At 37.0% G+C, this 18,036-nt stretch overlaps 1 protein-coding gene across 14 annotated transcripts in view; it reads right to left on the reverse strand.

Annotated features, from left to right (window-relative positions):
* Window positions 1-6,452: 6,452 nt before the first annotated feature.
* lmo7a (LIM domain 7a) overlaps window positions 6,453-18,036 on the reverse strand; it is a 63,677-nt gene continuing 52,093 nt past the window's right edge. For 8 of the 14 annotated variants that reach the window (XM_041259742.1, XM_041259735.1, XM_041259736.1 and 5 more), the window contains 16 exons: window positions 16,986-17,147; window positions 15,945-16,126; window positions 15,610-15,673; window positions 15,149-15,205; window positions 13,472-13,497; window positions 13,023-13,130; window positions 12,607-12,699; window positions 11,519-11,973; window positions 11,064-11,129; window positions 10,811-10,863; window positions 9,949-10,107; window positions 9,506-9,710; window positions 8,789-9,058; window positions 8,174-8,282; window positions 7,363-7,465; window positions 6,453-7,254 (listed from right to left, as the gene is read on the reverse strand). In XM_041259742.1, the coding sequence (XP_041115676.1) occupies window positions 7,232-7,254; window positions 7,363-7,465; window positions 8,174-8,282; window positions 8,789-9,058; window positions 9,506-9,710; window positions 9,949-10,107; window positions 10,811-10,863; window positions 11,064-11,129; window positions 11,519-11,973; window positions 12,607-12,699; window positions 13,023-13,130; window positions 13,472-13,497; window positions 15,149-15,205; window positions 15,610-15,673; window positions 15,945-16,126; window positions 16,986-17,147 (2,135 nt within the window). In that variant the 3' untranslated portion in view covers window positions 6,453-7,231. Of the gene's footprint in view, window positions 7,255-7,362; window positions 7,466-8,173; window positions 8,283-8,788; window positions 9,059-9,505; window positions 9,711-9,948; window positions 10,108-10,810; window positions 10,864-11,063; window positions 11,130-11,518; window positions 11,974-12,606; window positions 12,700-13,022; window positions 13,131-13,471; window positions 13,498-14,958; window positions 15,001-15,148; window positions 15,206-15,609; window positions 15,674-15,944; window positions 16,127-16,985; window positions 17,148-18,036 lie in introns of all 14 variants that reach the window. The other 6 variants (XM_041259737.1, XM_041259740.1, XM_041259738.1 and 3 more) reach the window with 6 other exon arrangements.

Here is an 18,036-nt window from a genome sequence, read left to right on the forward strand (position 1 = left end):
CTAAATATAAGATAATTCAAGAAACACACATTCAATAAAAGCATTTGGAAAAACATAAGCCATTAATTAATGTGACACAGACCAAAATATACAATTTCTAGTGGTTTAACAATCTTTGTAAAATTAAGAAACAAAAGAACTAAAGTCATTTCAAATATTTGTGCATGACACAAGTTTGTGTTTTCTCTTTCTAAAAATATAGTGCTTACACAATAATATTTGAAAAGTGTTCTTATCATGGAAAAAGAGCATTGCAACAAATTGAAAAAGTAATTGCCCTGTCTGACTTTCTGCATTTTTTCACATTTTTCTCATTAAATTTGGTCAGATCTTTTTGTGGGTTGTAGTAGAATATAGAGGGAGTCTGAGAGAAAAAATGGCACCAAAGTTTGGTGCTTTTTTCATTTGTTTGGTGTGCAAAGTAATCAAGCATGCAATCTTCAGGTGTGAAAAAGTTAACTCAACCCAATTAAAGGGATAATTAGGGTCAGCTGTTTAAATACTTTGGTTAACAATCAGGCCTGATTTAGGCCAGCCCTGCCCAATATAAATCTGACTAACTTTGGCGCTTACCATCAGAGTGAAGTTGACAGCACATAGGTTCTAGAGGCACATCATGCCACGATTAAAAGAAATTCCTGACGACCTCCTGGAAAGTTGTTGATGCCTATCAGTCTAGAAAGGGTTATAAAGTCATTTCTAAGGTTCTGGGGCTCCACCAAACCACAGTCAGAGCCATATTGTCCAAATGGAGAAAGTTTGGGACAGTAGTGAATCTACTCAGGAGCGTCCGTCCTGCCAAAATCTCTCCAAGAGCAAGGCGTAAAATTGTTCAGGAAGTCACAAAGAACCCTAGAACAACATCGAGGGATCTGGAGGCCTCTCTCACCTCGGCTAAGGTCAGTGTTCATGACTCCACCATCAGAAAGACACTGGACAAAAATGGGATTCATGGCAGAGTAGCAAGGCAGAAACCACTGCTTACTAAGAAGACCATGAATGCTTTTCTCAAGTTTGCCAAAAAGCGCCTGGATGATCCTCAAGATTTCTGGAACAGTGTTCTATGGACAGAGGAGTCAAAAATAGAATTTTTTGGATATGGGCACCGTTATGTCTGACAAAAACCAAACACTGCATTCACACTCAAGCATGGTGGTGGTAGTGTCATGATTTGGGGATGCTTTGCTGCATCAGGACCTGGACGACTTGCCATGTTTGAAGGAACCATGAATTCTCTTCTGTATCAGAGAATTCTACAGGAGAATGTCAGGCCATCTGCAGCAATTCCCAGAGATGTAGGGCATTTGTGGGTAGTTTTACAAGTTCTATGGGATTGATGTCTGGAGACTTGGCAGGCCAGGTCATTAGATTAAGTTGTCATTCACTTTTCTTCTTCACCAGATATTTCTTGCACAACTTTGAGGTGTGTTTCAGGTCATTATCTTGCTGAAGAATGAAGGACTGCCCAACTAGCCGTAATCCTGATGGAATGGCATGCCTCTGAAATATGCTATGATAGCCATGCTTGTTGAGCTTGGCATGGACTTGGTAAAGATCACCAAGTCACTAGCAAAGCAACCCCAGACCATGACACTGCCTCCTCCATTCTTGACAGTGGGAACCACAGATGCAGAACTCATGCGCCCACCCTCTCTGCATCTTACAAATACTCGGCAGTTGGACCCAAATATTTCAAATTTGGACTCATCGGTCCATAAGACAGACTTCCACTCCTCAAACGTCCAATTTCTGTGTTTTTTGGCCCAGGCAAGTCTCTTCCTCTTATTCTGCACTCTTAACAATGCTTTCTTTGCAGCAATTCTTCCAGTTAGGCCAGCTTCACGCAATTTCCTCTGAACAGTTGATGTTGAAACGTCTGTACTTCTAGTAGCATTTAGCAGAGCTTGTATTTGGGGGGCATTTAATTGCCGGTTACTTGTGACTCGAATGAACTTGTTCTCTGATTCTGAGGTGACCCTTGGTCTGCCTGACCTTGTTCGGTCCTCATGAGTGCCAGTTTCGTCAAATCGTTTGGTTTGTCTTAAAGATTGACCTTCAACCACCAAGAAAAGGTTTTAAAATCAAGTCACGTTCAGGATAACTGGAAGCTGCTAGAGACTGGAAGATGCTGGCAGATGTTGGTCAACAGCTTATTTTTCCACCTGAGATTGCCACCGCTAACAGTGCCATGGGAAGATGCTGTGGATGAGGCATATGAGAGGAAGAAACTTCGGTATGCTCAATTAGCTGTTGAAGCGGAACAGCGAGGATGGGGAGTCCGAGTTTATACAGTGGAGGTGGGTTGTCGAGGATTTGTGGCACACTCTACAATCCGGTTTCTCAGAGACGTCAGGTTCAGACGCCAAGAGTTGCGTCGCACAGTGAAGAACTTATCTGAAGCAGCAGAAAGAAGCAGCAACTGGCTGTGAAAGATAGAAAGATTCTGGATAGGGATCTCAAGCACAATAGAAAGAAAGCAATGCTGATGTACAGGTAAGTAAGCTGGGCTGAGCTGAGTGGGGGATGGAGGGGAGTGATGCTGGGACGCCAGAATCACTTTTGAGCCCTCTTGAGGTGTCGTGGTCTAGTCAACAAAACACTGAGGATGGAAGGTGCCCACTTGAAGACCCCAGAGATGTACCCTACCTAGCTCAATCCAAACGGTTGTCATGCTGATGCGCTGGGGAGACCGCATTGGGTTGATCTCCGGAGCCAACATCGCAGCCGTTGTGTGCTGATGTGCTAGGGAGGCAAAATGGGCTGATCCCTGGAGCCAGCACTACACTTCAACAATCAACACCAGACAGAAGCATATCTACGTAAAATGGATGGAGATGCAGATGGCTCACATTAGTTTAGTGTAAAGCTACGTCATAGTTGGTGCTTATCTTGGTGAGAGCCGAATTCAAATCAGCATTAAGTTCAACATCTATTCTCATGTAATGGAAATCATTATACAGTTAAAAGCATAGATAATCATGAAAAACCTGGTTTCAAGCAGGTCTACTCAAACTTTTGACTGGTACTGCGTGTGTGTGTGTGTGTGTGTGTGTGTGTATATATATATATATATATATATAGATATATATATAGAAATCTGGGAAAACAAATCATTTGGAACTATTAAATAGTACTGTTTATAAAAGTATGATCCTGTAACTCAGCACTAAGTAACATGCATTTAATACAACCCCAAGAGAACTAATTGAATACATTGTGTCTTGCATTGTAATCTGAGTGCTATAAGCATACATCCAAGACTGGGCCAGGTTAACTGTGGAGTTATTTGTCCCAGATTGCACTGACAGTCTGCCGCTTGTGAATTCAGCACACAGGGCAGGAGAGGCAACAGGTCTATGTTCCTTATTAAAACCAAAGAACAATTGGTCCCAAGGTCATGATGCAATCTAAATAGAAGTGTGCAATTTCTTTTCTTTTTTTTTTTTTAAACATCTTTGTATTCAAACTAATCCATTTGCTAAAGTCTTTTTAGTACCAGTAGATTTTTTTTTTTAATGCACCAACATGACTTTCCATGAGACTTCTTCATTAGACGAATGATGAAAAAACAAAGTTAGATATGAAAGAAAAAAAAAACTGAGCTGAGCTGCCCTAGCACGTGGTATTTTTAGTATTCCACTTAGGACAGTTCATACATAGATTAGAGATTTGTCTTTATATTTGTGAATTCTACTTTGCAGAAACCGTAGGGCAATACACTATGAAAGACGACACCCTAACAGTTGGTAATGCTTTATATGGAAAATCTGTATGGATTCTAATTGAATGGCTGTTATTTTCTTTTATTAGAATTTGTAAAGAATTTATGGACATTTATGTAAAGTTATTAATATAACTAGAAAATCCAAGCAACATGTATCAAAGGAAAATCAATTTAAAGTTACACAAACATGTATACGACATTATTTCTAAATGTTAATTATATAACTCAGATTATATATTTTATATATATATATATATATATATATATATATATATATATATATATATATATATATATATATATATAATATCAGTGCTTCTTATGTTAGAAGCATTTGTGAATATCTAATTTAGCTAAGCATTTCAAATTCCTCTTTACCAGTTTGAAAATATTACTAGTGCTTTTAATCCAGGAGAAATGGTTTGTCCTACCATATACAACCTATTATGAAAACTACATGTTTTATTATGTTGTGAGACATTTGTGATGTAAAGGCATGAGAGGCTGGTGTTTTGGCCATTTGGAACAATTCTTCATCAACAGAGATGTAGTACCATGTTGACAGCGGGGTCACACAGCAAATCAAATCAATTTTCCTTGTGCCTTATTCTTAAACTCTAACACTGACACTATTTTGTTAAAATACTTAAGGATAAAGAAAAAAATAGGAATGTATCTGTTTAAAAAACAAAAAACAAATAATCTGTAAAAATATTAATTTTACACATACTGTCTGTTGAAAGAATGTGTTTCCTGTGCAGTGAAAACACATGTTGGTCAGCACACAAACACTGCCACCTTGTGCAAGAAGGTATGTATTTTCAAAGTTCCTCAGCATGACAGACATATATACTCACACACACACATACATACATATATGACTTAAAATTGCATGTGCATGTAAATGTAATTAATATATTTTACCTGTTCATTTGTAAACATTAAAATTCCAGAAAACTTCAGTGACATTAGTACAATTATTACCAGTTAACCAATATTACAGTATTATAGATACGGCTATAAATGTACAGAACTTAAAACATTCTAGGACCAATTGAAATACAGCAGTTTATGATTACACTTCAATTTTAAATTGTGACCATAATTCTCACGCATTCATCTGTAAGACATAAAATGGTCCTGGTAAAAACCTGGGTTGACTGCATAATTATAATAAATGAAATCAGGCATGAATAAAATGCATATTTGCATTTAAATACTGCTGGTGCTTTGAGAGGAGCAGTGTGGCTCTTTCAATTGACACAGGGATATGAAGTCCAAGGTTCACATCCAGTCAAGGGCAGGGTGGTACATCAAATGTGTTCCAGTGGTCCTGTTTCGCACCAGTTCATAGTGGAAATATTGTGTATGTTTACATTGATCAATACTACGTTGATGGTTTCACAATCATATTTTGTGAATCAAGGATCAACTTGCTGTGAAGTTTATTTTTTCAATACAATGAGTGAATATTAATTTAGCAAAGCTGTTGTGTTTACTAGTTCATTGTTCTGCAAACTTTTTTCCATCTGTACATCACAGAATGACAGAAACATGAAAAATGCTAACCATTAAAAAGTCATTATGGTTTGGTTGATAAATGATAAGACTTGAGGTATTTATAGCGAACGAACAACAACAAAAAAAACACCAAACCAATGTTTGCAAATGTTTAACAGCTCACCCTAACCACTCCGTGCATACAGCATTAGTACACACACATATATTTCAAAGATTCTGAATATTTAATTACTTTATCCTGTCATAGGGAAAAAAAAAAAATATATAAACAGATCAGTCTATATGATGTGGCATAAGCAGCAGCAATGGAAACTCTGAAAAAGAAATGGATATTGTGGTCACAAGGCACCATTTAAACCAATTTTCTTTTATTTTCATTTATGAAGTTCGTTCCAATAATCTGTTTTGAGATTTATCAAAGTAAAAAAAAAAAAAAAAAAAAAAAAAAAAAAAAAAAAGCTTTATTTGTAACCACTAGTAGTAATTTTATGAAGTTATTTATTTTTCCTAGATTACATGAGCACTATTCAGTGTTAAAGGAAGCAACATCCCTTGCCATGTCTGCAAAGAAAAATCGAGATCCATCAGTATCATGAAAAAGTAATTCACTACGACCTACATTTATGGAACATGATTGACTGGTTGTTGTTATCACAATTGGATTTGCTGGTCTCTTCCTTTCAGTATACAGTATGACAGTCATAAGTACGTAAAGACAGGGATCTCTTTTTCCCCAGATTCTGATGTAAATAATTAGCAGTTGTCTTTCAGAAAAAATAAAAGCACTTTTTTTTTATAATATTCTATTAAAAATTTACACCCATTAAAAAAAGACTCAAAAAGAAAGATAGTTCTCATTAACAGGGCTTAAGAGGAACAGTCACAATCCATTTATTGAATTTTTTTCTCGAAGTGCAAAGCTTGATTTATTTTAATCTTACTTAGCAAAGAAGTTATCCTGGGCAATGAAGTCACACATATCAGATTAATAATGGTGTCTTAACTGTGATGAAGTCCCTATCTATATTTTTTAAATAGCTGAACAGGCTTGGCAGCCATAGAAATAAAAGCATTAAAGTACCCAACAAGTTTCACTCTTGCTACTTGCATCTTAAAACAATAGTAATAAAAACACACACACACGCGCATATATATATATATATATATATATATATATATATAATCAATATCAAGTTGAGACGGGATATATTTGCAGATTTGGTCATTTTATTTACAAACACCATTGAAGATAGAACAATGTGCTTAGAATCCATTTATGTTGAGAACAAAATAGTTTTTTTTTTTTTTTTTTTTACTGGCAAAATCTATTTTTGGAAAATACATCAAATTCATTTCCTTAATGAAATACAGAACAATTCTCACATTTACTTTCTACCCATTCATGCTAATACTTTAAATACTTAATGTGTGTCATTGCATATTCTAAACGTTCTTCAGTTTTACTGAAAAAAAAAAAAATCAATTCAAAAGGCACATTTTTGATACACCATAGGAAATATTTCAGATAGCAACCAAAGATGTGATATCACTGCAATGATCTCATTGAAAACTTAAGCAATAAGATAGCAAGTTGCAAATCTATTTCTATAAGCTATTAAAGAACACTGCTCTGAAATCTTGCAAACTACCTGTAATGATTCAACATCTTGATAAATGTATATCTTATAAATCTTTTCTAATAAAAGTTCTATAATATATATGCATGCCCATTATACTCTGTACAAGCCCAATGCAATGAAAGCTATTCTGGTATAAACACATCACCTTATTAAGCTCACCCTCTTGCAATAAACGTTACAATACAGAATTATACATTAGGTTTGCTACAGAAAAAAAAAAAAAAGAGAGATACTTTCTGGAAACCATTAGGATCTATTTATAGAAATCCTTTTTCATAGATCGGTGTTGTTATAGGAGACTTCTTCCTCAATCTGACCCAGTGAATCACTTGCCTTCAAACTCGAATCACATGTTAGTGGGCTGTCCAGCTGATGGGGGAGGGAAAAAAAAAAAGGTTTACTCATGCAAAAAGGAGATCTTAACATATGAATTGGATTACTACTGTTGTTGATTACATTCATAGATTACATAATTACTTTTAAACTTGACATAGCAGCTGTTGCAGTGGAGCTGATGGTTTCGAATTCTGACTTCAGCTCCAGATTCTGAGCCCCCGAGTTCGGAGTGACAGGCGATACACTGGAAAGGACAATTTAGAAGAGAACATCTTTTAAAAATTGTGCAGATGTAAAAAGTAGCAGCAGACTCACAGAACTAAAACAAGCTGCTTCTGAAAGAGGAGCCTAAGCCCTGAGCCAAAGCACCAGCCAGTGAGGTAATGTGATTAGGAATGCGAATTACACAAGCCAGCAGTGTTAGGATGCACATGGGATTATGATTGTGCTGAAATAAAACAACCAAGATGAAAAGTTCCATGGTGGCTGAAAACAAACTGGAAATATTAAAAAAGCTACTTTGACAACACTAATGGGTTATTTGATTCTTACAAGCAAACAAGCCAATACTTTCATTTGGCACTGAAGAGTCCCGATGCGCCATCTGTAGATTCCATGCAAGTTGACTTAAATACCAATATGTTTGTTTGATAGTTTTAAAAGTATGGAACACATTTAAAGTTTAAGGCCAAAATTAAGCCGACAGGCATTTCTTCAACAGTAAAATGTCAAATATACAAAGTACAGATTTACAAAATATTTAAGCAATTATTGATTCTTCCAAATAAAGTTTTAAAGTCTTTAGGTCTGCATGGATAATACAGAGAGAATATAAGTGATTAGTGGAACACCACCACCGCCCCACCTCCGTTTCCAGCAAGGTGAAATGCAGACATGCACAGTTTTAGCAGAAGAGCATGAGCTTGCCAGGTTGCTGGGTCCTTGGTCTCACCTTAAAACAAGTCAAATGATAAAACAGACCCAGAGACTCGATGATCATAGCAGCTCCCTTGCCCAAAGGTGTATCACAGTATGTACAGATCTTCTTCCCACTGATTGACCTAGATTATAGAATGGAAATGTGACGGGGGGGATCTGGAACTTAGTTAGAAGGCAAACTTTTCATCTCAACCACCTTGGGGAAACCAGAACTAACAAGCCAGCCTTATCCACAGCACTCATGAGGGTGGTGGTGTCAGTGTAGTCCCTGGAGGCATGGTTCTTCATCAGAGGCATGCCAAAGTAACATTAAAACCACTTCATGACATTGTCAACAAAATCACCCCAAAATGCAAAACTTACTCTCATCTGGGGAACAGTACATTTCATTTTAAATTTATATACTTTCTAAAATGACTTGCAGGGTGTTGCAAAAATTAATTACCCTAGCTATATGATATAAATAAAAACTCACATATGTAATTTTTGTATACATGCATATAGTTTCATTCAAACCTATTTTTGTGGAAGACAATTTATGCAACATTTGCATTTAAGACAGCTCAAATATTAAAACAGAATATTAAATGCCCATTACTAAGAATGATGATTTAACTCTGAGTTTTACCTGCTGCGTTGTGAAGGCATGCGTGGAGTGCTTGAGATGGACTCAGATGGAAGTGGGGGGGTTGGAGACACGGACGAGGTCTGCCCCCAGGACCCAGTCTTCATTGAGCCAGCGGATAAGGAGGCAGGTAAGGTGGCAGAAGGGGTGCGTATGAAGGACCGGCTGGAGGGGGGCACCGAGGAGGTGGAGGAGGCAGTATAATTCGTTACCCATGGAGGCTGCTTCAAGGAGTTTGATCGAGGAGAATCAAGGTTGTCGAGAGACTCACCTCTAAAACAAATAAGCAGAATATATTTTAAATACATCAGGAGGAAATGGTCTAGCATTTTCCTCAGGAGTCAAGGATTTCAAACAGAGTAATGCAACACATCATCAACAAACAAAAAAAAGAGTACTGCGAAAAACTGAATAGTAGAGCATTGGTACTCAACTCTGATCCTTGAGATCTATTCCAGTCCTGGTCTTTACTCTAACCAGGTCCTAAATTAGTTAATAGCCTCTTAGCAGCTTCAATTAACTACATTAGAACCTGCTTGGGAGTAAAAACCTGGATTGAATAAGATCTTGAAGGCCAGAGTTGAGTACCACTGAAGTAGAGGATAGTTCTTGGTTAGAATAAAAAACTTGCACTGGTTGTTGTACGAGGAAGATCACAAAACCTCTGGGACACACTGTAGCATAAACATTTAAACATCATGCATTCAAATGGCGCAGTACCTCCTCATTGTTCCAGGCAGACTGGCAGGTTCTCTGTTAACACTGGCGCTGCGCTGTCTTATCCAGCTGTTGTCAGTCAAAAGTTGGTTCTTCTTTTTCATCTCATCAAGGATCCTTTGTCTTTCCTGCTCTGCATAAGAAACAGTCTGATCTTTCGTCTGCGAGTCTCCTCTGGTCCAGGAGCCTTCTGCAAATTTGTTGCTGGCTAAACCAACAAAAGCAATGGACTATTAGTGTAAACTGAGAACAAAAGGGCCATTTAAAAGTGAATGATCATGGATTTGTGATTCAAATCGCAGTTAAAAATTCAATATAATTTGCTTTGCTTGGGGTTGGCATCACTCAAGAATCTTTCCAAAATCATTTGAAATGGTGTTCTGATTATTGGTGAGATCTGATTGGAGTGGAGTAAAGACCACAGCTGTAAAATGGTGTTTTCCCACCTCTCTCAGGGTCAGCATATTTCATCTGATAAAGTATTTGCTGTCTCTCAGTTTCCAGTTCTGATGCTGCCACCATCCTTTGGACCTTTGCACTTTGCCTTCGCTTCACTTCCTCCCCCAGCAGCCACTGGGCCATGCCACCAGGTCTGCCATATATACCTATGCACATGTTTATATGCATTCAACTGATTACAGGATCACAAGGTTGGCCTAGGAGCATTTTACAGTAATTATGGGTTTCAAATGGACATTTCCACACTAACACAAGCAGCCACCGAAAACAAGAAAAAAAAATAAAGAAAAATAAATCTAAATCACATTGTATCTATCATAAAGGAGGCCAATACAATATGTTCACTATAACTATTATATCTATATATTGAACACATACAAGTATTTCTTATGCCAAATTGTACAATGTTCTTACTTTCAAGAGCAAGATGTAAACTGCTCTAAGGTAGACCCACTGATGAGGGATGAAAGTAGTTGTAATCTCTGTACATTATCTGTATTGCTTGGGCTTCCACAGTACTGATACAGGAGACCATCTCCTCTCCAGCAGGACCAGTGTCCAAATGTATTTATTTTCAAAAGAATAACATTCACTCATTTCAAAAGGTGATAACATGCTCTGCAGTGCTTATTTTTTCTGTTAAATGAATGCCAAGATTGTTTGTGACCTAGCTTTGATCCCATAAATCCAAGGACATTAATGATAACACACTATGGTATATGGTTGGTAGAAATGACTCTTAGTGTGAAACCATGAACGGAACCTCTAAAGATCAGCAGAAATTGCTTAAAACCAACCATGAAATACATGGTTCTCTTGATTTTTACAAGTCTTCCAAAGCAGACTTACCCTGGGTATCAGTATGTACATCATCAAGCTCTGAAGTGGATTTCGATTTGGCCCTAAAAAAAAAAAAAAAAAAAAAAACATACCAAAAACCAAACCAATATATTACCAGGTATATAACATTTTTAAATCATGTTTTATAAAACCAGAACAATTCAGCACCTCAGCCAGAATGAGAAAAAGCAGCTTTAATTAATCCAACGTGTTAGTGCAGGTAGGGTCAACAAAGTGTTTGACATTCTACAGTGATACTAACCTCTCTGAAACAGCAAACTCTGATGTATCAGGAAGGATTTTAGAAAATTCATAGGATTCACCAGGCCTGTATTTGAGCAGCAGAAAAAGGGCAAAAGCAGGTTTTATAGCAAACAGAAATCAGCAGGCAAACAGGAGTGGTGAAATGCTGAAAAGCTGAAAATGGTTAATTTCACAAACACTCACTGAAGAATATCAGTATATAAAACCAGTCTGTGACCACAGTATATAGTATTGATCTTCAATTGCACTTCATAGCATTACCGTCTTCAATTGCAAACTCTCTCAAGAGCCCTCCTACAGCACTACAGAAAACCCATTTTTCAAATATTTTTTTTTTCTAAGCAATTTATAAAACAGGAAAGGACTAAAACTCAAGTAGTCCAATGAATATCACCATACTATACAAAGATGTCCAGACAGATCTTGGTAAGTATAAACGAATCGTCATCTTACCACTGCTGCTCCTGTTCCTGTCTGGCTCTCTCCATCTCTCGCCGATGTTTCTCAGCTGCTGCTTGCCGCTTCCTCTCTTCCTCCTCCTCCTCTTGCTTTCGTCTGAGCTCTGCCTTGCGTGTCTGCTCCTCCTCTTTCTGCCTCATCTCCCGCTCCTGGCGCCTCTGTTCTTCATCCCTCTGTTTCCGCAGCTCCGCTTGCTGTCGGTGCGCCTCTGCCTCCTCGCGTCTCCTCTTCTCCTCCTCCTCCTGCAAATGCTGCTGCTCTTCCTCTTGGCGTCTCCTCCTCTCCTGCTCCTCTTCCTCATGCTGTTGTCTTGCCCTCTCTTGCTGCTGGAGGTGCTGCAACTCTTCTTCCTCATGTCTCAAGGCCTCCTCTTCTCTTTGGTCATCCCAAGAGGTGCCCCCCTGTCTTGAGGAAGAGATGGGGGTATTCACTTTCAGTATCTTGCACTCCTGTGTAGGGAAATAAATAAAATAAACTTACAATTATTATTTGATACAGATGAAGCTGTAAAAAGATGCAAACCTGATGGGCTGAAGATGACAAACACAACTATAAAACTATCAAGAAAAAATAAATAAGTCAAATACAAATAAAAAAAAAAAAAACACACAATAAAAGTTTTATACCATGCAACCTTTCATTTTAATTTTTGCTTCAAAATGGTTGGAGGTATGGCTTTTGCTAACCTAAATATTTAGTGATATTCTGGTCAATCCAATTTTCATTCTTATCTTATCTAGACACTAGATGGCGTATGATTTATACAGAGCAGATAAACAAGTTAACAATGTTCACAGTAATATATATATATATATATATATATATATATATATATATATATATATATATATATATATATATATATATATATATATATATATATTCATTCATTCAGCTACCTATTAAGTACATAAAAGTAATTCCGTGTAGCCATTAAAAACAAAATGTATAGTACTTTACTTTTCAGTGTGAAATTTTACCATTAATCTAGCATAGGTAATTTGGAAAGTTGAGCAGAGACCACAGCACACTGCAGGCTACTATCCAAACCACAAACAGTGCATCAATAAGTACATTCATACCTCTTCATAGTACTTGGAGCCTTCTTTTTCAGCTTCTCGCTGTGCCCGCATCCACTCTTCATTTAATTTCTCTTGCTCTTGTTTGTACTTCTCCTGAGTGGAGAAAAAGTTACATGAAGGGAGTTGACTAAGGAGCGCATTAATAATTGTATCCTAATTGAATGTAATAACTCCAGATCAGGGTTTCAAGAGGAAAACAAATAAATACATCAGATAACATGTGAAATGCCCATGTTTGTTGGATAGCAAGCGGTTGCCAGCACTAGGCACACTGAGGGTATTATTGATAAACAGTAGTTCATCTTTAAATCTTTACCATAAAACTTTAAATAAAAGGGGTCAACAATTTTTTTTTTTTTTTTTACAGAAACAGACAGCATTTGTGACACATCGTCACAGTCGAGTTTATTTTTTACCTGCAGCAAACGGTCCTGTTCCTTCTGCCATTTCTCCTGTCGTTTTCTCTCTTCCTCTGGGTCCCAGGCCCAGCGGCTAGATGATGTGCTGATGGAAGGGACCTGCAGCTATTGGGTTTGAGTGGAAAGGGGAGGATTAGTTTGTGTCACACAAAGCACATGTGTATTACTTATACAACTCCGAGTACCTGATAAAACCCTCCTCGTGACAAAACACAAACACACACCAAATGTTTCTTATTTCACAAAATACTAGGTACATTGTCAAATAAACCTGTGGTTTCCAAGACCAAATATTTTCTGGAGGACTATTCAAAATATCAAAATGCAAGCAACATAATGTTAATTATAATTTTCAGAATTATATGCAAGCTTAAAGGAATTAGTTTTATTGTCATTTAAAAAAAAAAAAAAAAAAAAAAGGAAAAACGTAGTAGCACATGACTTACGTCTGATATGGCAGACTCGGAGCCTCCTGCACAAGTAAACAGAAACAGAGTTAGGGACGGGTCTTGATCAGTTTGCTCGTAACACTCAAGTCCAAAGCAGAAAGGTTGTTTAGCCTGTATGTGTGCTTGTATCTGTTCAGAGCAGGTGTAAGCAACTCTGTGACGTGCAGGTTACACAATTCACTGTACTATGACATTGTAAATGTGCCACATGGTAGGAAGTTTTGCTGCTTTGGACAATTGTATTATTATTATTATTATTATTATTATTATTATTATTATTAACCCTAGACTTGCCATGTACTATTGGTTCCAATAATGCATACAATAACACATCAACTCATTAAGTAGGTGAGTTCTTTAGGTCAACATCATTAGTAATGATCACATTCTAAATAGAAAAAAAAAAGGTTTTAGTTCACCAAACACATGCACACACATGCCCAGGCACTGGATATTAGTAAGCAAAAAAGAGAAGAAGAGGATGCTTGTCACAACATGCACTTCAGACAACCTGTAAACCATACCAGCATGTCTATCTAGTGTTGAAACAAAATGATACCAAATTGATATCAATACTGGTATTGGCAAATATTTACTCAGAAATGTAGTACTGTGACCTATGGATAAAAATATTGCTACTGCTTTATTTGTACATGCATTTTCAATGCACACAGTATCTACACATTGATTCCAATTAAAGTAACTGTATTTCCTAATCCTGAAGATGTTCCTGAAATGTGGATCAGTTGTTTTCTTTACAGTTACATGGTCAGTTTAACCAGTGATGCTGCATTATCTGATAAAATGATAGGGAAGTTACCATATTCAACTAGTCTGCTGGCAAATCCATATGCAAAATCATTCTAAGTAATTAAAAAGCGAGGTAATAGATTACTTAACTGAACCTAATGGATTTATATCAAGAACTAGTATAAACTGAATTGTGTAAGTAAATATATGCCAACATCTTAACTGAACCTAATGGATTTATATCAAGAACTAGTATAAACTGAATTGTGTAAGTAAATATATGCCAACATCAGGTACACTTAAAGATTTAAGTGTCTTGCTGTGAAGCATTAAGGAAAATAAGACAGAAAGTAAAAAATATTTCAAACAAACCAGTTCACATAGGAATCAAAAACAAGGTAGCGGTTACCCTGCGTATATGATGGTATGGTTGCGGATATGCTGTTAAACAGAGCATGGCAAAGCCAGAGTTTGCTATTTAGGTTAATGCTTAGGGTTAATGCCCCCCCCCCCCCCCCCCCTCTAGACCAATAAATTATTATTTGCGTCACAAAAGCCCAAAACAAATACAGATTTAAAAATGTAATTAAAAACACAAAATGTTGGACATGTTGCTAAAATACAAAACTTATCCAATTCGCCCTTTTGTATGAAAAAAAAGGGGAATCTGCTTAAAAACAGCATATCATCGTAGCAGGCTGCAGAGTTTAACACGGCACACGAAGGTCTATTACCACAAAGGTAGACCAATGAACTGAATGCAAACCCTGACGAGCCTGAAGAAAGAACAGATGCATTATATTGTTTTGTTACACAAGATGAATACAAGGATGAAGAGGCCTAGTACCCAGAGTCACAAGTCGGCTGCCAAGATGAAGTGAATATTTGCCGCCGCCAGAGTACAGTACACACTTAGATTTTTACCTTGTTCAAAAAACTGTGATCGCCTTTGTAAGTTTTTCAAAGAAATTGGCTCAGATTCTACATAAAAAATAAAATAAACAAACACAAATGGAATAAATCCACATTACGAATATATCAAAGAAGTGTTTGCAGAAATTAAGTTCTATTTTATGCCACATGAATTCAGCAAGATGGGATATTTAAACTGCTAAAAAGCAAAACCAGAATGAATATTCATTACTGGAAGAAAAAACAAACAAAAGCAGCATTAGATGTATTTTTAAATTCAATTTATAACATTCTCCAGGGACCAAACTCATAACCACTTTCACACAGGCATACAAATGAACAATGCAGACCAATGCAAAACACTGTCTTAATGTAACTAACTCTGATAAGATACTGTATTCTGCATTCATATTACTTCATGCAGTCAGATTCATACTGAAGCGAACATTGGATTGCCTTTAATGCTGCATTACCTTTGTGTCTCATTGTCACTGATTCCTCACGGAATCCTCCATTCATTCCTTTAGAACCAACATCCTACAAACAGTGGGGGGGGGGGGGGGGGGGCGGGGGGAGTGTAGAAAGATTTAACATTTTGTATAAGCATCTATTCATCTATTTCTTTATTTGTATTTATTATTTGTATTTATTTTTATTACTATTAACCAGATGCTTTTATCCAAAGTGACTTACAGTGACTATGGTGTAAACTACTACTGCAGAGTCACTTACAATAGGACCCCAGTTTTACAAGCCTCCTAATTAGCACATGTACGAATACACACACACACAAAGTACTTAAACTTACATTTACAGGCTGTCTGTTGACGTCAGGTTTGATGGTCTTCTCTGAAGATTCATAAGCAGTATAATCTCTGGAGTTGGCGTGGATTACTTTTTCAGCTGAACCTACAAGTGTTGTATCCATACTGGTCATATTGACGGTTTTATGGCTTTTATATGGTAGGGAAGGTAGGTCTCTGCCCCAGTCTGAATGATGTATGACGGCATAAAGTCATGAGTTTTATTAATATTAAGTGTTCAAAACAACAAAATATGAAAATGAGGCAAGCGAAAGACATGAAAGGTTGAAATAGTGACAGAGTTTGGGCTTTTGCAAACAGACCACCTTCCCCAATCATGCATCAAGTTTAACTTACTGTAAGTCAAAATCCTAACAAAACATTTTTACCAACAAGTTTAAGGTCAGTATATTGTCATTACTGTGAAGTAGTATCAAGTTTCTATTTTTTGGAAGGGGGCTTGACAAAGGTTTCAATCAAGAGGCTGTTATCTCGGATATGATTCCCATTGCTGGGGGATAACATACATGTTTTTGTAAAGGAATATGTGTTCTGCAACTAAACAAATACCAGCATGGTTGCAGAAGTTAACTTAGGAGTTCTTTGTATTTGCACAGCCACAACTTTATATACAACACAACAATACAGGCCACTGGGTAGTGGCGAGCAAGCAAAGGGTGTCTGATGAAACTGGATGAAGATTTGTCCGCGTGAGTTTTACAAAGCAGCATTTGAATACCACTTAGAATTAGGTGCACACAACCGGAAAGGCTAGTTTCATCGTAGCTTTATACCTGTAAGCTTGCTGGTAAAATGTTAACATCTTAAACACAACACAATCCTGAAAACCACAGAAACGCATCATCCCATATTTAAACTGCACCTCCACAAAGTTAGGCTGATGTTAACAAATATGTTTTAAAACAAAAAAAATAAAAAAAACACCCACGCAAAACCGAAAGTTATAAATGATAATAGCAGCAGCTACTGTTAAGGTTCATTTAGTCACTGACAGCGTTTCAAACGTTAATGGGATGGTCACTTACTATTCTTGCCATGTCTACGGATGTCCATCACAAGGGTTCCATGTTTCAAGGATGTGTCCATGCTTTCTTTCCACTGACTGAAGTCCATGTCAGACACTTTTAGGCCATTGACAGTGAGGATTTCATCATCTACCTGCATCTGGCAGAGTTCAGATGGGCTGCCTAAAAGGTCACAATAGCAGCTCTTAATTCACTATATACAGTTGCCAACTCTCCCCTCACTAGTTAAGATCAACAAAATTGCTTGTTGCTAGGTCATAAATGTCAAGCAGCTTGAGCTATAAAATAGCCTACACTCTAAGCAAATCAAGCAGTTGTCTTTCAGACACATTCTTCTGTAAACCTGGTACACGTTGCCTCACACTGTGCAAGATGAACCTCTGGCCCACTGCATTATCAATCATTCATGGTCGTCTCTTGCAACTAGCACTAATGCAGTCGTGAACCCAGAGCGTGATACACAATCCTGTCCCTCGAGGTCCCAGCACCCATCCAGTAAATTAGAGGGATTACAAGGTCGTTCTTGCACTCAGAAATATTTTAACTGCTTATATACGGGTTTGGAAAAGAACACTGCATGCTAGTGGTGCAACTACAGTATTTGTCAACTTAAAATATAAATACAAAAAACAAACGTGCCTTTTTAAAATCCTGTTTGGGATAGATAAACTAATAAAACGAATGTATTGCATAAAATCTCTCTCTGGCTAATTATAAGTAGAATATATAGTACAGTATAACCATATGCAGGAACAGTTTACTCATTTAGGGAACATTTAGCTAAGAATGTATCATAATACAAAATTTTGTAATACAAAAACAAGCATTTTATTTTCAACTTTCATTATCACACATGCTGCACATCAAAACCTTAAACAAAGTACCAGTAGCCATAAAGTGCAGACCTGAAAAGGTCAGTTTTACCAACACTTTGTTACCTTTAAGGGTAAAACTGTTCGAACAAAGTCAGTACAATATTAAAATGTATGACTACAAGATGGAAAGAAAGTCATACAAATAACACACATATGGTAGCTCATTCTTAACACCC

The sequence above is a fragment of the Polyodon spathula genome, chromosome 9 (assembly GCF_017654505.1).
Source record: "Polyodon spathula isolate WHYD16114869_AA chromosome 9, ASM1765450v1, whole genome shotgun sequence".
NCBI lineage: Eukaryota > Metazoa > Chordata > Actinopteri > Acipenseriformes > Polyodontidae > Polyodon > Polyodon spathula.